At 37.3% G+C, this 23,423-nt stretch overlaps 1 protein-coding gene across 2 annotated transcripts in view; it reads left to right on the top strand.

Annotated features, from left to right (window-relative positions):
- The window catches only part of Asz1 (ankyrin repeat, SAM and basic leucine zipper domain containing 1), a 48,350-nt gene extending 42,778 nt beyond the window's left edge, over positions 1 to 5,572 (top strand). The window contains exons 11-13 of one of the 2 annotated variants that reach the window (XM_021636600.2): positions 1,186 to 1,291; positions 2,017 to 2,130; positions 5,139 to 5,572. In XM_021636600.2, the coding sequence (XP_021492275.1) occupies positions 1,186 to 1,291; positions 2,017 to 2,130; positions 5,139 to 5,291 (373 nt within the window). In that variant the 3' untranslated portion in view covers positions 5,292 to 5,572. The remainder of the gene's footprint in view (positions 1 to 1,185; positions 1,292 to 2,016; positions 2,131 to 5,138) is intronic. The other variant, XM_021636601.2, reaches the window with a different exon arrangement.
- The last annotated feature ends 17,851 nt before the right edge of the window (positions 5,573 to 23,423 follow it).

The raw sequence follows: 23,423 nt of genomic DNA, 5'->3' as shown, positions 1-23,423 counted from the left end.
TTCCTGGGATAGAATGGTCATCTCTGGTTCCCTTCTTCCCAGGCTACTTACTTTCTTTTCCTGACTGCTGTCTTTACCACTCTCAAGTCTCCTCTTTTCATTTATTCTGTTTTCTGATCTTCAGGGTCCTAGTTTGATACTGTTGCTACCTTGGTTTGTATGTACTCAAATTCATGCTAGAAGGAAAAACTAACCTAATTAGATTGGTAAATGCAAAGTAATTAGTGAACATAAAGTAATTTCTCATTGATGTTCCCTCACTGGCTTTAAATTCAAATCTCTTGAGTCTACAGATAATAGGGTAAATATGGGGATAAGACTTAAAACTAGGTTCACTAGTTGTAACCACCTGCTCAACACGTATCATTGAAATTACACCATAATTTAGCTAACTCAAATGCCAGCCTTTTGCTAGACAGAATGCTGGGTCTCCTTCTGTCCTCCTGAGAGTCTTGTCTTCATTCTAGAGAGTTGGCAATATCTCTCTTGAGATTAGGCTTGCCCAGATCTGAAAGCCCCTACATGTGGATGCTGACCCCAAACTCAGGTCAGCCCAGCTTAGGAGTCTGTGATCTTAATTTGGCTATAATATTTTCTGTTCATTTTCTATTCTGCTCACCATTTATCCCCAAATTCAGTGTCTTGTTTAATGATACTTTTCTAGTGAAATCAAAATGAAATTATTTTTATTTTAAATGTATTTCATTTCTTTTGTTTTTCCTGGTTCTTTGACTTTTATGTTACTTTAATCCACAACAAATCACCAAGTAAAATTTATACCAAGTTTTTACTTTCTCCTCATCTGTGAACAAATGTGAGCCACTTCAGACACTGATGAGGAAAGGTAAAATAAATAATTCATAAAAATCATCAGTGCAGTATCCTCCACAATTGCCACTCAAATATTGGTTCTTTAATTAGTAGCAGAGCTTGTCTGTCAAGTGCAAAGTCCAGGGTTCAAAACCACAAAAACTTCATACCACAAAAACTATGGCATAAATAAGGAGTAGGAAAGCAATTAATTCAGTGTTCTTGGGACTAGAGACTAGATTCTTTTATACTTTGTGCATATTTCAGTTCCAAATATGTTAGTCAAATTTTTTCAAATCTCTTTAATTTTATAAGCAGATTGGTAGAATGAAGAAAATTACTTGTAACTGGTTCCTGTTTGTTTCCTTTCTTTAGTGGAGATGAGTTCCTCAACTTTCTTTTGAAATTAAACAAGCAATGTGGCCATTTAATCACAGCTGTGCAGAACATCATTACCGAGTTACCCGTAAATTCTCACAAGGTATTTAATCAAGTGTTGTTCTGTGGCATGTGAATATATAAGCATAACTTGTTAGTTCAAATCTGATGAAGTTCTATTGGTTGTTAAGCATGAGGTCCAAAGTTTTTAATATTCTCTTCTATATCTAATTCATCATAGAATCTTGAACTCTCAGCCTCAAGCAAGGGGGAAAGAAGGCAAGCCAAAATCTAAACACATCTCTGTATTGAACTTGTCATTTGTTGTTAATGATGATTTAATTGATGAAAATTAAAAGCTGTTAGGAGACCCAAGTGAAAGATGAAACAAAACAGCATGTTGAATGTTATATAAAAATTATGCTGACATTGTACTTTTCTCAGTTAAGAAAATTTAAAGTAGATACTGACCCACAAAAGCAGACTTTCTGAGGTTTTGTTTTGCCTGTTTGTCTATACTGTAGACTTTATAATGAAATTTTTAAACAACCTTTCTTCTTATGGTTAAGGTATAATGGTAGTTTAAAATCATGACATTTTTTTAAATATTTGAAAAATTATGTATTCACCACAAATATTTACTAATGTTAATTTATTACACATAAGTATGTATTTAGGAAATTCATATAAAATTACTGACTTACTTTGTTGCCAGGATTTATTCTGAGCAAAAAAGTCAATTCTGTATTTTAATCTTTTAGATCTTTGTGCATATAAATTGTGAAAGATTATTTCCATTTTTAACTAAACTTTTGGAAATCTCAACAGATAGTACTGGAGTGGGCTTCTCCCAGAAATTTTACTTCAGTTTGTGAAGAACTGGTTGGTAATGTTGAAGATCTGAATGAAGAGGTCTGCAAGCTGAAGGAGTTGATTCAGAAGGTATATATTTAATATTAGCATTGGTGGAAACTGGGGAACCCTTCACAGCCAGCTCTCACAAAATGAAGAGGTTCTAACAGCAGCGAGGGGGACACATAGGGGAATGGTAAGACAGTTTCCCAAGGGAAAAGTGGGCATAAGAAGCAGGTATTCCTGCCATTACAGAAGAGTGTGCTGAAAGAACTTGTGTTCCTCATGCTTCTTCATCAAGAAAGAGTACCAGCCCAGTGATGATCTTCTAGAGTTCACTAGACATAGACTCGTGGCAAACTGCTTGCTCAGCCCCTTTCAAATAGTCTGGCAAGACGGTCCAGGACCATAAAATAGTGGTACCTTTTGGTAAGAGTTTATTCCAAAACTGTATGTGCCACAAGTGTCCTGTACTAGGCAGACAATTTAATAATTATGGTATGTTCATTTGATATGCTGTGCACTTAGGAGCTTGAAGTGTAATTCAAAAGTAAAGTGTTTGCTTAGCACATACCAGGCACTTAGTTCAATTCTCAACAGTGAAAACAGAAAATATAATGTAAAACCAATGGAAAATAATTGAAAGTATTTATTTGCTTGTTAAAGAAAGAAATTAAATGATTATTTACCTATATAAATGCAAAAAAAGGGCAAATGAGATGCTTACTGGCTCTGTTAATGAGATAACATTGGCAATGAAGTGTTATTTCTGTTGGCCAGACTCCATATCATCTTTTATAATTAACTGTTTTTAGGATGTAGACATTTTTTATTATGTATTTATGTGTATATAGGAGCAGCATATGTCTGGATTTTAAGGCAGGTTCCTTTTTCCCTTTAAGAAAAAATGTCTATACCAAGATGCAAGCTAATGAAATATCAGTCTTTATTGAAGCTATAAAATAAAGAAAAAGAACACTCTGAGTTTCTTAAAAACTCACTTCTGAATCCCTGTAAATCTGATAAACTTGATGTCTGCAAAAATTCTGTGACATATCTGATTTTTACAGTTTTGGCCTAAAATTCATTTAATATTTTCATCAATATTTTATCAAAAGAATTTTTGAGAGCAGACTTTATGTTCAAGGCAATTTGTCATCTCTCATAAAATATACTTAATCAACAAAAAGTCCTTTAAGCTCAGAACAGAGTTGTAAAGCAAATTCTATAATAGTGAATGAAGCTGCTTTAAATGGAAAAATAAGTAATATATTTCTATTTTGAGAAAAATCATTCATTTATTCACCAGATACTGAGAGTCTCTACACAAGCTAGATAGAGCCTTTACTTGCTGAGAGCACAAACTTTATAGCACCATTCATCTTCACTCGTCCATCACTTCTAGAATTGAAGAAAAGTGGAATTAATTTCGCTCAGCATGATAGTTTTGAGAATCCAAGGAAAAGTAGAAAGATTTATATATAGAAACTTCTTTGAAAGCATCTTAAGTATAGGAAATTCCTAAAAGCATATTTTTGGCAGGAATGGCTACTAATTTGGTTTTTCAGACTAAAACCTGATTGATGTAGGTGGTTCAGTGAGATGCAATTAGAGAGAAAGAACCTAAAGTATACTGTCAGATAAAATTAAGCATTGTCTTAAAGCTTACTGAAATAAAGCATGATGGGATTAGGTATCATAATATCTCATTTAATAATATATGCCTGTAAAAAGAACCTTCATCTTTTTTCTTCACTACATGGGTAGTAGTTTTTCTGTGACCCTTCTCTACCTAGAATTCAACTTTCTATGTAAAAACAAGCCTGGAAAGATGTTGATTGGTCTGTAACAATGACAAGCATAATTCTTTGACTAAAGGAAAGTTTTAATTTTTGAGTAAATTACTAAGTTTTCTAAATTAGCTGTACATGAACAGTTCCTGTAATGAGATTTTACTCAGAAAATCTGGAAGGCTTCCATTTTGAGGACTATGATGCTTATTAAGCTTCTGATAGTTTAATTTTTACTGATAGGAACTTAGCAAAGAAGTATACAAGTTATCTCAGATAAGTGTACTGAGGTAACAAAGATAGGATAGAAGAGGTCAAGGCTAGCCTTTAACACCACATCATTCTCTTTCAAACCAACACACTGACAACTCTTGTCAGAAAGGGTCATTGTTTAATAAAGGAATGACTGTCTCGGGATTCACTAAATGGAGCATCAGTGTCAAAAAAGAATCTGTTGCTGAATGAAGCCATTTGGAAGTTAAACCAAGATTACAGTCTTAATGAGATTGGCATCAGAGTCCATTTTTCTACTATAAATTTGAAAATTAATTTTGCAGACTTTTTAAGTTAAATATTTATACTGTAGAATTTCAAAGGCTCTGTTCCTACTATTGGAAATACTTCTATGGTCACTCTGGCACAGGATGTTTCTAGTAAATCTCACTCAATGAAGGTGTCCAGTTCTTTTATCTTTTAAAGATCGTTTGCTCTCTGCTTATTCTCTCTCTTGACCCACTCCAACAGCTCTCTCTCACCCCTTCCTCCCCACCCCCACTCAGCACCCCCCATCCCCGCCAGCACACACACTGAGGCTTCTTCTCTGTGGGAGTTGAGCAGAAGTGTAGGAGATTGCTGAGCTGCTGGATGTGGCGCTTCCACTCCGAGACACATTTGTTCCTGCAGTTACCATGCAGCGCCTTCTGACCTTTACTAAACTGTGCCACAGACTTGCTGTAAGAATGGCTCAGCCCTTAATGGGATACTAATTGAATTTAATACAAAAGAAATAAATTCCCCTTGTTATTCCCTATAGGTAAAATAGAAGCTTTAAGTTGACGTGAAAGAAACCTTCATAAAACACCATTTTTAAGTGAGATCAACTATAAAATTATGTATTATTAATGTTAAAGTAATAATCATCTATGAAAGATACTGGTAAATGATATATATGTTCACTTTAAATCTGTCATGAGGTATTCGGTTACCTCAATCTAAGTCCTGTGAATTAATATGAACTTTTTTGCAAAACAAATGTTTTCATTTTCAGTATGTTACCTACTAACTCTTGTTTTCCTCACTAAACATTAGATGCAGAATGAACGGGAAAATGATCCAACTCATATCCCATTAGTTGAAGAAGTGTCGACATGGAAGAGTCGAATTTTGAAGAGGTCAGCAGTTACAGTATGTGGATTTGGGCTACTGCTTTTCATCTGCAAGCTAACTTTCCAGAGAAAATAATACTAGTATTTTTTTAAGTTATGTGTGTACATGTTATTCAGAGTGTACTAGCATTGCTTTCAATCATTTGTGATACAGCATAGCTTTATTTCCTTGCCCATATGCCATAGGAAAATTATGATAACATAGAGTTTTTCTTTAGAAAGTGACTTCAGTTTGAATTATATAGTTTATTATATTTTTATGTTAATTTCAATCAAGAAATAAATTATGGATAATTCTTTCATTTAAATCTGACGAAATCACATGCAAAATAAATGTTTGCTATTCTTTAGATTCAGAGAACGTGTGTTTATTTGTCATAAAAAAGCTTTTGTGAAGAGTTTGTAAATTGATATTCCTTTTAGGCCTATTTCCTTCCTTTATTATATAATAAGGGTCATCTTGCTGGTTTTTATTTATATGATTTTGTTAGGAAATTGTTAATTAGCAGTTATGAAAGTGTCAGAAAACAAAAGACAACAGTATAAAACATGAAAAATTTTTATAAATACTTTGAAAAAGTTGGGGAATTTTTTGATTGGTTTGGTTTTTTGTTTTGTTTCTCTTGGGGTTTTTTGGTTTTTTTGTTTATTTTTTTGTTTGTTTTGTTTTGTTTTTTGTGGCAGGGATTGTCCATATGGCATTGGCTCTCCTGGACTATCTTTGTAGATCAAGCTGGCCTTAAACTCATAGAAATGTGCCTGCCTTTGCCTCCTTAAGTGCTGGGATTACAGGCATCTGCCGCAATGCCTGGCTTAAAAGGTATTTTAAATGCAGAATAAAAAGGAAAATTAAGAAATAGTATGTAAGACACAAAATATATTAGCATCTTATATATTTTTGCTAAATATTCTATATATAACATTTTGGGGATATTTTGAAACTGAATGGCATTTGGTAGGTTGTTTCTCACCTCTAAGAACATAAGATTTTATTTTTCAATTTGAAATATTGATATTCAAATTCTAAAAGTAAAATTAAAAGCAGGCAGGTTCCATTTATCAGATAATATGGTCTTCAAGTCTTGGTTCACTTAGTGCCATACTGAAATGGTGGCGATCTGTAGTTAAGAGCTAACAGCAAACAGAGGGGAAGAATTTTGGGATGAGAGATGAGCATGAGGACTGTTCTGCCTATTCATAATACCAAAGACTCAAACCAGCATTCTGCACACGTGCTCAGTTGTGTACTGTTGGAAGGAATAACACAGTGAAGGGTGTCTAACACATCAGCAGCTGTTACAGCAAGTTGTGATGTCTCCTGTTGAAAGTCAAGACATAGATAAAAACATAGCGGTTTTGGTTTTGTTTTTTTGCCCATGGTGTATCAGTCCCAGCGCATACTTGAACAACACTTAATATATGTTACTTTTATTTTCCTTGTAAAAAATAAACTGAAAACATGATAGGCATCCCACCTGATTAACTGCTTGGTGGTCTTTTACTTCAGTGCACTTTGAAGAGATGTTCGCTCTTATTTTAGATGGATGGCTTACTATTGTTTTAACACATAGAGTTCTTTATAATACTGAAATACTCTGTCCCAGTGTTCTCCAAGTATGAGGAAATTAATACTATACATTTAGTATTAATGTCTTCTGAAAGCATTATTCCTACCTTGATACTGCTTTGCAGTGTGATTTACAGATTACAGATTAAAAATAATTAGGCATCATTTTATATTTATTTAAATTATTTCTCTGGGTAAAGTATCAATAGAATTAATAAGGATTTCCTTATGATTTATAATCAGTTGATATGTAATTAGTTGACCTTATTATGGGCTTGAGGGAGTGGAAACCATTACTGCTCCAGGAATGGGTAACTCAGTGCTGCCTTCAGTATAGGGACAGATATTGTCATTGAAAGTTATTTTAATTAGTCTGAATCAGAAAGTACTCCTGTCTTTGGAACCAACTTTGGAATTGTAGCCTCTTGTGGAAATCAAGAGTCTGAAAAGGAAGTATTCTTCCCCTCAGTTTGGATTTCTGCTGTTGTGATAAAATACCATGACCAAAGCCAACTGACGCGCAACTTAAAAAACAAAGAGTTTGTGTCCAATTAAAACTCTCAGGCCTTGGAACCAGGAACTGAAGCAGAGGCCATGGAGGAATGTTGCTTGCTGGCTTGCTCCGCATGGCTTTCTCGGCTGCTTTCTTACAGCACCCAGGACCACCAACCCTGGAGTTGTTCCACACCAGGTGAGCCGGGCCCTCCAACATCCATCAATCAAGAGCAAACAAACAAACAACCGCACCAGAGGCCTGTCCACAGGCAGAATCTGATGGGGATGTTTTCGAAATTCAGATTTCTTACAAAATGTCTCTGGCTGTGTCAAGTTGACATAAAACTAGCCAACATACTTATTTCTACCATATAACTAGCATCAGGAGGGATCTTTTGTCCTCAGCACATTTGATACTGTTTCTTTCTGCTCTCTGGCTGCCACAAATCAAGCAACTTCACTCCGTACTCTCAGCACTGGTGCTTGGGGCCTTGGAGGCAGACCTCTGAAGCTTTTGGCCAGAGATATGTTGCCCTTTGATTGCTCAATATTTTGTCATAGTCATGGGAAATTTAATTCAGGAGGAAAAAAAATACTGGGTATTGTACATATACTGTATCTGACTATGAAATTCAGAGGCTTTGGAGATGACTTAGGAAAATTTAGAGAAGGCAGCTAAAGAACGCTTAGAGTGCTAGATGCAGAGCTGAGCTGACAGTTGGGGGGTAGCCCTAAGACCAGATGTGCCGGTAAACATGCAGACAGTAAAGGTTTTACCTCCGAGGCTTCACGTAGAATGAGACTGCTGTCGTGGATTTCCGTTTGCATTAATTTTGGCAAAGAACTTACATATTACCCATGTCCTCAAGGCTTTGTGTGAGCTTAATGTAAACATGGACTAGTTAGTCTGCTTGAAGAAATTTCAAGGTCACAGTTTGCAAGCTGTGGTATGGTACAGCTAGTTGCCTTTAAATATGTTTACTGTGAGAATTGTGAGCAGGAAGCAGAGGAGGAAGAGTATTAAAGTTGTAGGTTGGCCAGATAGGGGCCAAAGAAGGTATAGTTGCCAAGAGATTAATGTCACCGCAGAGAAACCAGGACAATAGAAAAGTGGAAGCATTACAGGTTTCTCAGGAATTGTCCACACCCACCCATCATAGACTCACAGGGGAGAAAGTATCTAAAACCTCATTTGAGTTTGCTTTGAGAATGCAGCACATGGGTTCTGCTCACACACAACTGTCTAGGCAATTCTTTCCCTCAATTTCAGCCCTTCCCACCCTCAAAGACACCTGCAGAGATGGCCCAAGTGTGCCCAGCTCACATGGGTTGATATGAGGCAGGCCTGGGTATCATCCCCATGATGCTGGGTTTATAGGCATGAAAAATGCAGGAGCTATAGGAGCTGCCCTCACTTTTCAAGAGAAAGTCACAAGAGGCTAAGCAGTGTGTTACAGGATCAGAGTGTCTGCGGGAAACATGAGGGAATTTTATGTGACGTTATCTGTGAAGCCAGGCCTGCAAGGCAGACACCACAAAGTCAGAAACCCAAGCAAGATCTGTCTACAGTATCTACCAAGAGAAACTGTAGACACTGAGCAGAGCTAGCCCAAGAGAGGTGCCATGCGGGCTACAGCACACAAGGCAAAGTACAGCCTGGTCATTGGGAGCATGTGCTTTTTTTCAGAAGGTTGCCAAGGTTCTCATTGCCCCAAATTTTTCTTAAGAGTTCCTCTTCAGAAAGCTGATAGACATCCTCTTTCCTTTCGGATCTTAACACCAAGTTTTCTCCCTGTTCTGAGTATAACAGTATTTCTACTGTAAACGATTTCAAAGAGCCAACTTTGGGTCATGTCATTTTTTTTCTCTTGTTCTTGTATGTTTTCTCATCTCCTTGATTCTCCTTTTGCCCTTTTTTTTTAATTCTTTATTAATGACACATTATTCACTTTGTATGCCCCCTATGGTTCTCCCCTCCTCCCCTCCCAAACCTTTCCTTCCTCCACCCTCTGCATGCATGCCCCTCCCCAAGTCTACTGATAGGGGAGGTCTTCTTTTCTTTCCTTCTGATCTTGGTCTGTTAGGTCTCATCAGGAGTGGTTGCATTGTCTTCCTCTGTGGCCTGGTAAGGCTGCTCCCCCCTCAGGGGGAGGTGATCAAAGAGCAAGCCAATCAGTTCATGTCAGAGACAGTCCCTGTTCCTATTACAATGGAACCATTCTTCTGCTTGGTTTGGGTTTAATTTGCTCTTCTTTTTCCAATGTATTTCAGTGGAAACTTGATGTTGGTTTGGAGCAACCAGTATCATTTAACATTGGTGATTTTGGCTACAAGTCACACACTTATTTAAATGCATGTTAGATAGTCACATGATGTAGCTTCATTTTTTATCATTAAAAGCACTTTCTAAATATTAGCTGAATATTCTTTTTTAAAAAAACATTTTCTATTTTATTCCATAGACTTGAACAACCAAAATGAAAACCGTAAGAAACTAACACAAGAGCCAATCAAAGAGCTTTCTAACCAGAACTGTTTACAATAAAATAAGGTACCTGTACTGGTATGTGTCAATTAGAAGATATGTACCCCTGCCACACTGCAGGAGATAATTACTGTACCCACATGTCATAAAAGTTTCACTCTCCTTGCAGCCTTTTAAGACATGCTAACTTTAATTCTCCCAACTCGAGAAGCTAAGCCTTGGTTAGAACGTGTACACCTAGACATCTTTCCAACTCGGCATCCATATTCTGATACATCTGCCTCCTTGTTTTCAAATTTAAGCTAGGCTTATCGTTACCTGGACCCCACACAACAACACTGACCAGAAAACTCCACCTTCGAGATTCAGCTGGAACATAAACTGAACACATACGCTTGTTTCTGCTCCTCTAAAACTTCACTTGAAAGACTAGAAATAGAAGAGTAGACACAAAGTAAACAAAAACAAAGACAATACACACGTGCTATTGGTATGAGAGTCCATGGACAACAGTACGAGACAGATTTCTGCTTCTCCGCTCTGTTAGTAGCCTACAAGGAAGCAGGTGAGACTTCTAGCTGAATATTCTTCTCTAAGGTTTGTGTCAATCTGATAAGACAGCGAATATTCTAAGACTGCCTACAAAAGAGTCAACCAGTTTAGCATGTGTGGATGTGTGTGTTTAGCATATATGTGTTTAAAAATAATATATTAGGCTTAGATAAGTAATTGTCAAAGTAGAACTCAATTCTAAAAGCTTCCCTGTGGAAAACATTTCAACTAAATTCTGATTTAAATGAGTTAAATCAATTCAGTGTGATAAATAAGGCATTTAAAGTTGAAAAGGGTATTGCCTCAAAACAAAGCCAGCCACACATTCAAGTACCAAAATTAAAACTGAAAGGTTTTTTAATGGGAAATTTTATACGGCCAGAATTTATTTGATCTTAGCAGTATGATGACAGTTAATCTTTAAGAACCTAGATAACCACGATGACTTCTGTTTTGCACTCCCACTTTCTCTGTCACTGCTTAATAAATACTCATTTGTGGCTCTGAGGGGGTGGAAATAGGGCGGGGATTCTCTTGTTGGCACATCCACTGGTGAGTAACGCATTCATTTCAAGTGCCAACAAAAATGTTAGACTGGACTTAGGTGACACATTTGTGAGCGATTGAAGAAACCAATTCCAAACTGTTTAAGCAATGCTCTTTTTTCTCTACCTGTAAATGCAGATTGACTTATCAGTATCCTGAACAAAATGAACCTGTTTTTACTTCTGGGGGATATTTCTATGAAGAAATTGTAAAAGGGGCACCATCTCATCATTTTCTTTTAAATGGACTTTTCACGATTATTACGTGGATTTTCTTTAGGTTTTTTTTTTTTTCTTTTAACATTTTAGTCTTCTCTTTTTTTCAGCCTATGTCTGTTGGATGCTCTTTCACAAGCTCTAATGGGCTGCCAGCCTCTGTATTAAACAGGGAGACAATCAGAAGGATCCTAGGTCTCAACCCTGTTGTCACTACCTTATACATTTTCTGGACCTTGGATTCCTTGTCTTTAAGGTAGATTATCTCTCAAGTGAAATTATCCAAAGGAATGTCATCATAATAAACAGATTCAATTTGGAATTCTGAAATTAGAATAGACCCATTAGGTTTAATGCTTCAGTTGAACCTTTGGCAACTGATTGTTGCTGCTGCTGCTGCTGCTGCTGCTGCTGTTCTTGCCTCGGAGATAATACACTGTGAGATTTATTGTTAACGCTTGGTTGTTGCCAGTATTTTACAACCTATAATAGTATTTCAACTTGTTGAGACAATTACTGTTTAGTATATGTACTATAGCTACATACATCATGTACTTCATAAACTGTCAGAAGATCTAACTACCATTGCTATTAAGAGAAACAGATTAAGTGTTAAGAATATAAACTTAAGAAAACAATTGATAAGACTTATAGAAGAGAATTGTTCTATTTTTTTTTGTCTTGTTGTACTAATTTTCCAATGTGGCAATAAATTTGCTTATCTTTCCTCCTGGCGTAGGGTTGAAGCTCAGACTACAGCTCTCCTACAGAACTCTTCTACAAAAACAGCTTCAAAAAAGGGGAAATTGGCAAAGGTCCCTACATGTGAATTTTTTTAGAAGAGATGTAGGCCAAAAGTAAAATTCTCATCACAGATTCAAGATTTATTCAATTAAACCAAGTTATTGAACTGTGTATGCACAACTTTCCCTACTGCCAATATAGGGATAATTAAGTTAAGAAAGCAAGATTTGTCAGTGGTAGGATATATTAACTGCCATGCAAATAACAATGCTTACAATGAACTGTTATGCTAGTGCTAATAATACTATTAACAACTCATAGGCTTTTCTGTAGCAACCCTGAACATAAAATACAAACAGAAAAATTTAGAGTTATATAAAGACTTTAAATCACTTTCTAGAGAAAATAGAAATAATAGCATAGAAAAAAAAATAGAGTGCATTTGCTGTTCTTGGTAAAGCATGCTGAAGTTGATTGGTAATGTGCCCTCCAAATCATCCTTTAGGAATAAAGGACAGTTCTTACCCCTCAGCCAATACTCTGACAGTTTCCTCTGCTAAGCGGAGGAGGCATGTCTCCAAAGCATGTTATATTTTCAGGAATGACTAAACAACATAGAGATAGAAAGTCTGTGTGAAGAGAATAAGGGCTAAAGATGTGGCTCAGAAGGCGCGTACTGGCCAAGCATGCATACTTGAGTCCAGGTGCCCAGGTGAAGTACTATGTGCTTGCAATCCCAGTATTAGGGAGGCAAACACAAGGGGACTCGAGGGAATTGCTTGCCAGGTAAAATTGGAGAGCTCCAGATGCAGTAACAGATACTATGACAGTGAATTAGATGGAGCCCCTACTTTCCAGCATTTATAGTGCTGGATGGTGCTATTATATGCTGCCAGAGGAGAAAAGTAATCATCAATCTCTCCCAACTGTGAGCCCTGAGAGCTACAACAATGGCTTGCCCGCAACGTGCCAACTGGTGTAATATTGGTAAAAACTGCTGTTGGAGTAACAAACCACTTTTTTTAAATGAGTATAAGGCCCTCTTCATGGGTTGAAACCCTTATCTGACACTGTTAATTAGGCCAAGAACCTGAGACTAGAAAGGCAATGGGCCCTTGGAGAAAAACTACTCTGATTATTTTTCTAACTGAACTTAGCAATTAAAGGACTCCTAAGGACACACTGCTGTACTGTAGACCAGTGCACCGCCCAGCCTTCATCAGAGAAGCTTCTTGTAGTAGATTGCAGTTAACACACACAACTGGGCAGTGTACAGAGAGTGAGACCATGAAGTTGTCAGCCTGAGTAGGTTGTGTGCACTATATCTCTTCCCTCAGTGACCAGGGATCTACACAGAACAGGGGAAAGAAAGTTTTTCAGAGCCAGAGTTGTTGAACAACTTCAGGGAAACAGCATTTTCCAAACACAAAAGGAAAAATTAAATTAAAAATAAGGTGGAGAAGCAGTTGAGGAAGACTTCTAATGTCAAACTTTGTTCTTCACATACATACTTCTGCATCGCACACACAGACACACATGATGAATATCAATCAATAAAAAAATAAAAAGCATTGCCTTTAATTGAGCATTTAGATTATATCAGTCCTTTAGCTAATTTAATAAAACCTACAATTAAATAAACACATTTAAGGAAACCAGTATGATTATAAGGATTAAATAGTTAAGAATGTTTTTGCAATACTTGCTATATGACAATGTAATAAATTGAACAAATAAATGGCAGTAGTTTTAATTTCTATCACTATTAATTATAATAAAACATATTACAATGCTTTATGTGAAAAAACTATATTCGACATGAGAAGCCAAAATTGTCAAATTGCCAGGACCAATATTTTCTATAGCACAATGCTATATGATAAAAATAAAGTTTCTTCTCCTTTTTCTCCCTCTGCCTCTTCTTTTTCTTTCTCCTCTCCCCCATCAAACCCAAGGCCAGTTATATGCTAGGTGAAATCCCTACCTCTGAGTTGCAAGCCTTAAAAACACTAAAATGCTCTAAACTGACACAAATATATCAGAATCCACAAGACGGCATTCAAAGGTCAAGTGAAGGCTGATTATCTGATAAGGTGCTTTCTGTCCCTCCTCTCCCTTTCAGACAGTTGTGTGAACTCAGAGGCAGAGAACTGCCATGAATTGCGGATCAGAAGCAGAAAGCAAGTCTCTGTAAAATCTAAGCCGTCTGTGATTTCGGAGCCAGCAAGACGTACTTTCGGTCATCACACATTCACCCCAGTCCATCTCACCTGCCTCTTCCCCTTAGTAAAACTGTGGTACATTTTCTCTAGTCATCTCATCAGACCTGTACTCTACCCCTTGCATATATCTGCATGACCACGTGACAGTTTCTTTTCTGTACAAATCACAAGCTTTTGTTACCAGGTATCATACTGTTCCCTCCAAAGCCTTTGTCCCCGCCCCTCCCTGAGGGGTCACACCCGTGGACTAGCCTTCACCTGTTGAACCCCAGCAAAGTAGCTGGTGGACATGTGATGTAGCCTGTTATTTGTTCGCCTGGCTTCCTCCCTAGAAGATTTTTGTGCTGTCTGTGTCCCTTCGCTGACAGGCACAGCTCTTCTCCTGACAGGGTCTGTAAGATTTGCTTCTTCTGGCTCCCAGGACCTTCCCTTTACCCCTTTGGGTCTGGGAGTGGTAACAGCTCCTTGGCTCACACCTTCTTAAAATGTCTTTGTAAATCAAACCTTGAATTATCCTGCCATCTGTTTCCAGGTGAGAGCTTGACAGCATTCCTGCTATGTGGCTCTTAGGGCGTCTCACAGTCATTTACAGGCTTACTTGCAGTATGTGTGTTCGTTACCCTCACAGCATGCCAACTGTTCATATCAATGGACTTAAATTCCATCCTGTCCTCTGCAGTCCATGAAGGTGGCTTTGTGTTTTTCTGCTTACTAGTGAGGTGAAGCCTCTCTCTGTCCACAAGGCATTTCCCCATACACATTGCATATTTACTTTCTCTCGCTTAGGTTTCTTCTGAACGGTCTTCCGGTATCTGAAGGGCATATTCTTTAACGGTTACACTTAGAGAATCTTATCTACTGCCTGTGTGTGTGAGAGGACACCTCACTATAATCCCAAGCTGCTCTCACACCTCTCAGCCTTCTGCCCGGACCACCATAGCTGGCGCTCCCTGTGTCTACCACACCCTCTCACTGCTTTTCTTTTGTCTATGATGGTCTTTGTTGTCCACACCTTTAAAATATCTACCTATGTTGTTTTCTAAGTTATACTTTCCATAATTGTGTTCTTAGTATGTTTTAATATTTTAATATGGCATGAAATGCTAATTTAATTGCATTTATTTCCCCATCGTGAGCCACTTTTCACAGCAGATATGTAATACTTTTGTCTGTTAATACTTGAAGGTTGTCTATGTAGATGTTTGCTGTGGAAAATAAAAAGTTTTACCTCTTCCCATCTCTTACACTTATTTTCTTAGTTTGTCAGCAAATTTTAGCATTTCTGTCCCATAGTTAGTAATAGTGGTGCTAATGATGTCCTTGTTTAATTTCTTTGAACGCTACATTTATATTTCATCGTTGACATGATGTTCTTTTTAACTAGTTAAAATAGTTTTTTTCCTATTGGATGCATGTAAGGTATTTTATATTAATATACATGCATAGTTTATATAAATGCTAAGTATAATGAAGTATTTATTCTGTTTATTTTGAAGTAATCAAATTTTCTTTTCCTGTTTATATATTGAATTACATTTACTTTTTTAGATATTGAGGTATTCTTGACTTTCTGATTAAGATTTATACATACTTTTTAAATAATTTTTGCCTACTGTCTATCTATAATAAAGTAATTGCATATACTTATCCAGTTTTATTGTTACAGTAACAGTAATTCAGAAAAATCAATTGGGTTTTCTAGTTCCTAAACCTTATGGAATCTGCAGTTATTTTCTTTTTTCCTAATCATCAATGCTTTTGTCTTTTTTAGTTGGTTTTCTCTAGTTTTTTTTCTTATAGAAACTTGTAAAACTTGCCAACATTTTAAAGAGCATTTGTTTTGTTGACCTTCCTAATGCAGCTATGGTTTCCATGGATATACGATTTCCAAAGAATATGAATTTTATTAACGTATATTCTTTTTTTGCTTTCTGGTGTCCTGGAGTTATTCTGTTATTCTTTTTCTAACTTTCGGGGAGGTATACAACTCACTATTTTACGGTGATTTTTTTTTCCAATGTAACAATTTAGAACTAACATTTTTATTTAAATATAATTATGTCATACTGTTTTTATTAGTGTTCCATTTAAAATGTTCCTATTATAGATTCCATTTTCACCAAGGATGTATTTAGAAACATTTTAAAGTCTTTCAGCATTCTTTTCAAAAGGTTATCTTGCAAAAGAATTATCTTGCAGCTCATTCCTGGTTTGATTGAGTTTTGAGATGAAAATGAGGTTTATAAAAGAACAATTCTAAATTCAGTACAACAGTGTATGTCTAATCCCAGCTCTCACTTGCAAAGCAAAAGCTAGGGGCTGCCAGCGCAATTATACCCTTGACTCTGAAAAACAAAGTTACTATATTTACGGAATATTGTCAGATACCTTTGTACATAAACAAAATTTTAAATATACATTTTATATTTAAATAATTTTAAACCTTTTATATCATTTAAATATAAGCAATTTTAAACCTGTAGTGTTTTTTTCATTGTGAAAACATGTCTTATGCATACTAATTAAATGGGATTTCTTGTTCAAGTCTTTTTACAACCTTTCTAGTATATTTTTCTTTTCATGCTTTCTCAATATGTAGATTATAAGAAATAACCACAAAATCTCCTTCTCCTGCTCCATGCCTTTGCAGTAAGATTACAGATCAAGTCTTTAACTTTTGTATCAAGGTAGGCTAAGGTTATTTTTAAAATATTTTTTGTCAATAGGAGATTAGCAAAAAAAGCTTTAAAATGTTGTTTGTGCCTTTCGGTTTACTCTCATGCTACTTTTCACATCTTTCATCATGTGAACAAGTTCCAATAACTTAATAGATAGTAAACAACTATCATCAAGCTACCACTCATCCCAGAAAATTCAAAGGCATATGAGACCTTCAGACATTCATGTTACCAGCTTACTCCAGAAAAAAAAAAAAAAAAATTGCCACTTGGGCCTTATTTGAATTCCTGACCCACAAAAACAATTTTGGGGTTGTGTGTTACATGAAGAAGAAGAAGAAGAAGAAGAAGAAGAAGAAGAAGAAGAAGAAGAAGAAGAAAAAGAAGAAGAAGAAGAAGAAGAAGAAGAAGAAGAAGAAGAAGAAGAAGAAGAAGAAGAAGAAGAAGAAGAAGAAGAAATTGATAAAATCACTTAGTACAAGCGATAGGCTGGGCTAGACTCTCACAAAGATTATGTATTTGTTCTATTAAACTTTGCTATGAAAATTTGGACTGTGATATTGTTAATTTTAAATTATTATTGCCATCTAGGTGAAAAATACCTTTTGTTACTAAGTGATTCATCTTTTTTTTCTCAATATTTTGCCTTAAAATCAATTTGATTCTAATATCAATGTTTTGATACTTGCTTTGTCCTTGACTTTTAATATTTATTTAAGTAACATGTAAGTAGTCTTAGGAGGAAGTTTTTCTACCAGGCCCTGACATTAAACAGAGAGAGAAAGTCACTTCATTTACATTTATTGTGACTATTGATGAATATATATATAATATATATATATATGTTTTATTTCTCCTATAAAAGGCTTTTCTCTTCTATCTTTTTCTTGACAATTTTTGGCAGTTTTATTGTTCCTTCTCCTTTGTTGCTGCTGTCTTGTAAATTTTTATTTGTGTGTGTGTGTGTATGTGATTATCATTAAATTTTTAAAACAATGTCAAATAAGTCTAAAAGGAAACAGTCCCTCTAGCTGGCCCTTAAAATTGTAAGGAAGCGCTGGATTTTTTCATTCTCCTCTAGTTCTGGGTACCCTCTGGTGTTTATTTCAGTATCCTCCTCTGTGTAGTTCCTGTTAAGTCTGTTGTCCATGTCACAATTAGAGTGTCTTTATCATTGTGACCCACAGTTCTTTTAAAAATCGTGATAAACATCTTTATTAATATACTATTATTAACAAGTCCGAGTCTCAAATATTCTCTTTCTATATTACAGTTCTATTGGAAGTGAACTTTCCACCCATTATGTAAATCTTCCTAATTGTTGTTTTCATTTTTTAAAGTTCTTTTGACTGTTCTAAGCCTATTGCATTTGCAAGTATATTTTAGAATCAGCAGTTGAAGGACTTCATCTTCCCCTACAAATAATTTAGAATCTAGATAATAAGGTCCTGCAGATCAAGCCACCACAGTATTAGAAAAAGATTTTGGTGGACACAAAAAGAGTCAGTTTGTTTTGCGTGTGGAAAGAATGTCAATTGTTGGGCCAAAGGGAACACTGGGAAGGGCTGTATTTTCTAGAGATAGCACCATACTATCTTCCTTTGCCACATTCCATTGTTATTTTCCTGTCAAAAAGTAGATGGTGTTTCTTGCCTTCTTAAATTTGGACAGATCCTGTTCCTGCTTTGATGAGATCCAAATGCAGTTCCTAACTAGCTCGCCGACATTTACATCCCCTCAGTCTTGTGCCAGCCTGTAAGAAGTCCACGGGGTGTGGAGGGCCACAGAATTGCTAGAAGTATAAACAGAAAGGCCATACGGCCCCTCTAGTTCAGTCAAAGTCAGGTGAATCTAATCCCAGCCGCAGCTATGTGGAGGACTCCGGCCATAAATCACCAAGCCAAGTCTGGTCCACAGAACTATGAAAGGTATGCTTATGTCTTAAAACACCGAGCTTGGAAATGTTTTGTTATGAAGCAATAAGTAGCTGAAACAGCTATATATTTTGTTTTTTCTTTGACTGTCTAGGTTGTTATACTAAGAATCTTTGACTTATTAAAATATAAATGAATTTTGCTTCATAACAGTACATTTTTATTGAGTTTAAATATTTCCCAATCTTCCTTAAGACTTCTCCTTTAACCTAGCAATCTTTAACAGAATATTGTTTGGTTTTCAAGACCAAGAAGTCTTTCTTACTCTTTCTCTTGATGAGTTTTCATATAATTCCATCCATGAAAGACTGACTCTCTTAATCTGCTAATGTTTCAATCACCCACTCTACAGTTCATCAGTGAATTGTCCACATGTGGCTGAGAAGATGTGTTCATTGCTGGTATTGAATTCTCCATCCCTTGGTGTTTTTCTGTCTACATGTACTATCAGTTCCTGAAAGAAGAGTGTTAACATCCCCAATTATAACTGTGTATTATTATATTTTTTTTCTTCAGTCTTGTTAATTATGCTTTATATATTTTGAAGATCTCTTATTTAGTGTATACACATTTAAGACTGTTTCTTTTTGGAGGATAATCACTGTGTTATATTCTCATTACTCTGGGTAACTTTTTCATATATACTGATCTACTTTGCTAGAGATAGGTCAGCTTAAGCTTTCCTTAAATTAGATTTGTGTCATTTCTCTTTTTCTAGCCTTGGTTTTCCTATCTATGTAATGCTTGAAAAGAATTTATTGTAGAGAAGATATAGATGGACATGTTGTGGGATTTTTTAACCATGTTCTCACAATGTTGCCTTTGAACTATATATTATTTAATTTAATTATAAACTAATATTATTTAACTATATATTAATTAATTCTTATGTTGAAAGTCAAATCTACCATCTTATTACTTGATTCTTCCTTGTGCTATTAGTGTTTCAACCACGTTTCACCTTTCTCCTACCCTATGGATTTCAATTTTTGTTGTATGTTAGGTGACTGTATTTGTGAATGTTTGTACAGTGTTGAAGTAGTTCCTGTGGGGAGGGTGTTTTGTATACTAACTTATTGCTGTACTTGGAATCAACATTGTACCATTTTTAAAGTGAAGACAGCTGTCACCAAGTCCTTATTGTCCCTTTTTAAACTGTTCCTTTTTCTGTAATACCTCTGCACATAACATAAGCCCTATCTCACAGTTTCATACTCTTTGCTTCCAACTATCAACATAATGATTGGTGACTGACTGGCTGGTGTTGGAGTGCACACATGTACTGTGACACGTGTGTAGAGGTCACGGGACCGCTTTCCAGCATCGATTCTTGCCTCCAGCTTGCTTTTGAGGCGGGGTTTCTCTGGCCTACAATTCTGATCAATTCTCCTGTCTCCTATCTCCCTGTTGGAGTGCTGAGATTACAAATGCATGCCAGTGCCATGACATCAGGCCTTTTATGTGGGTTCCAGGGATCAGACTCAGGTCATCAATCTTACACAGCAAGGGCTTTTACTGGGTAAACGTCTCCCTGTTAACATATATTAAAGACCTGGAGAGGCCTAGTATAGTCCATGACATTTACGCAGACATGTATCATTTCTCTTGCTTTTCCCTCATCCAAATTTCTTTTTATTTTCTCTCTCTCTCTCTCTCTCTCTCTCTCTCTCTCTCTGTGTGTGTGTGTGTGTGTGTGTGTGTGTGTGTGTGTTTTCATGCATAGGTCCTTGAGCACACACCTGCACGTACGCATTACATGTACACAAGAGTACAGGTATGTATAAAGGCCAGAAGTTTATGCTGAGGATGTCTTCATCAGTTACAGTCCGCCTTACTTTTTTGTATAAGGCCTCTCCCTGAACATGGAGCTTACCAATTCAGTTAGGCTGGTGGACCAACAAGATCCAGGGGTCTTCCATCACCATAATTACATGTCTGACTACCTTTCCTGGGACTTTAGATGGGTGTTGAGAATCTAAAGTCAAAGTTCTCATGTTTGCATAGCAAGCGTTTTATTAACTGAACCATCTCCTCAGTTCACTTCAGGTTCTTTTTGTCATATTTCTCTTCTGTTTAAAGAATCACTTTCAGCAATTGTTCTCTCATGAGTTTCTAACAGTGGATTATCTTTGTTTTTTTCTTTTCCTGAGTACATAATATATTTGACTTTTATTTGTGAAGACTATTTTTACTAGATATAGAATTCTCAGCTAATGAGTCATTATTTTATACAGTATTCTTCCTATTTCCCCTCACTTTGTAATTTATAAGAAATCTGAAGTCATTCACACTGTCATTTTTATTTTCTCTTCATAATAATGAGTAATAATGAAATATTAGTCATTACCCTTTATAAGAAATTTTTTGCACTGTATATTTATCAATTTATCTTCCAATTTCTTCTGTTTTTTCAGTTTTGTGACTTGCCCTATATGATAAAATTTGTCTGGCTCCTCATTACACTTTCAGATTCTTGCCTGAGACCTTCTGTTGTCGATTTGTTGTAGGTACTCATCCCTGATCAACTCAGAAATTCTCCCTTGCGAGTTTGGGCTGTAGTGCAAACTCTTCTCTCCTTTAATGGAGAATCCTGGCTTTCTTGTGTTTTGTTCTGCAGAGCTGCCACCCTCAAGTGGTCTTCAGCAGAGAAAAGTGCACATCCACAAGATAGTTGAGGGATCGTATTACATATTTTCTTTCCCTGAAAGGTTCTCTGTGTGATGTTGACTGCCCAGAGTCTGGAGAGATAGGTGTCCCCATAACTTTGTCCATCTGTATACTTCTGTCTGAAATGTCAGGTACCTGTTACACCCTTGGGCAAAACTCTTTGGCATTGATTCGTTGAAATGCACACTGAGGGTCTAAATGCCTTCTTTGGTTAATAAATGGTTACAGAGGACTAGAGACATGGTTCAGGGGTTACAAGCACTTGATGCTCTTCCAAAAGACCAGAGTTCTGTTCCCGGTACCAGTGGCTCACAACTGTAAATCCAGCTCCAGGGGATCCGAAAACTCTAGCCTCTGAGGGTTCCTACAGTCATGTGTGTGCTCACATGCAGACACACATGCACACATACACACCTACACACACACTTTAAGATAATAAAATGTATCTTTTTAAAAAGAAATAGTTATATTGGGGTCACTGCCTCAAGAAGAAACTAACTCAGACGGAAAGACAAATGACCATGTAGTTGAAGAAGTAACTTCAATTTTAAAGGGTGGAGATAGTCTGGTAGTAAATTAGTTCTCTTCTCTGCCCTGGGAGATTAGACAAACAATGGATCTAACTAAGAAAATAGACTGACTCATTTGGCTAAAATGCCATACTGAATTTATAAGCAAACTAACATTAATCTTTTTTAAAAAGTCGGGGGGCAGGACTGGGTTTTCTGTATATTGCAGTGAATTTTATGGTCAATTCTGAGAGTTCTTACTGAAGAAATACAAAACTCAAACATGAAGTTGATAGATATAAAGCACTCCAAATCCTGCCGCTTCTTACCTCACCCTCTGCTATAGCCAGGATGAAGTGTGAACCGTACCTGGCCATTTATTAACTTTTTACCATGCTTATTTCTAATGACACAAGAAAGGCTTGCCTTTCCTCCTACTTGCCTTGAGCATTCCCCATCTGCCTGCCCAAGGGCATTTAAGAGACTCCATGCATACAGGAAGAAAGGTGGAAGCTTCTGGGTCTGAGGAGAAGCTGTCTGGGACTATGTAATGGGTCATGAGTGGCTAGGGGTGGAGTAGGGAGAGAAGTGGAATGGCAGATCTGGAAGAGCCCAGTCATCTGGTCCAGACTGCCTCCAGACAGGTCAGAAGGGGTGTTTGGGTGGACCTTTTTTCACATCTGGGCTTAGCCTCTCTTGAACTTTTTTAGCCTTTTGCCTTTGACCAAAACTGATCTGCACTCTGCAAGGCATGTGGCACTTCCTCGTGTTCCTGCTGGGAAGCTCTTCGGGGAGGATTTCGTTGGCTCTAAGGATGGTCCATCCTTTTCTAGGAGGCCTGTTTCAGGTTTAGGTCATTCCACTGGCCTCACCATCAACTGAAGGGCAGGTCCCCGGGCCATATAATTCCCTGGGCGGAGAGGAAGGGATCCTGAACCCATAGTCACACTCCATGTGTTTCCAACAGCCCTGGAGCCCTGAGGACAGGACTGCTGGGATGGGTGGGGCTTGTGAGCTGGAGCTTCAAAAGTAGTTAACGTTTTCATTGTCCGCAGTGGAAGCCCTGTAACCTGCCTACCTTCCTCAAAACTCCCATCTATCGCCTGGTTTCATTTACTGCCAGAAGTGAACCTTCGAGACTTCAACAAACTAACTGTGAAACAATGGCGAGTGGAGATAAATTTTAGCGTGTCCCTCTGCTTCCTTCGGGAAGAAAGCTGGTGACCATAAATTGAGGTACACGAGGTAATGCTGTTGGGAGCGATCCCGGCCCTCCCCCAGCAGCATGTGCTCCTCCTCAGAGCAGCAGTTCACCCCCTCCCTCGCCCAGCGAAGACGAAGCAGAACTTCCCTCTGGGTCGCAGCCCAGTGATATGGAGCAGCTCTGGCGCAGAGCCCTGCTCTTCCCGAGTCGTGGGTGGCGCGGTGCTTGTTTCCCTCTCCTCCCTTTCCGGACCCAAAAGGGGATGTATCTGGGTCAGCCTGGGAGGGGCCGGACCTGCCACGGACAGCGAGGGGGAAGGGGGTGGCGATGACAGCATCTTTCAGGTTTTTGGCATCTCCGGGCTGTGCCTCGTCCAGCCTCTCACCGCTC

Source organism: Meriones unguiculatus, chromosome 21 (genome assembly GCF_030254825.1).
Source record: "Meriones unguiculatus strain TT.TT164.6M chromosome 21, Bangor_MerUng_6.1, whole genome shotgun sequence".
In the NCBI taxonomy this organism is placed as follows: Eukaryota; Metazoa; Chordata; class Mammalia; order Rodentia; family Muridae; genus Meriones; species Meriones unguiculatus.
The sequence above is the reverse complement of the archived record's forward strand: the minus strand, read 5'-3'. Positions and strand labels throughout refer to the sequence as shown.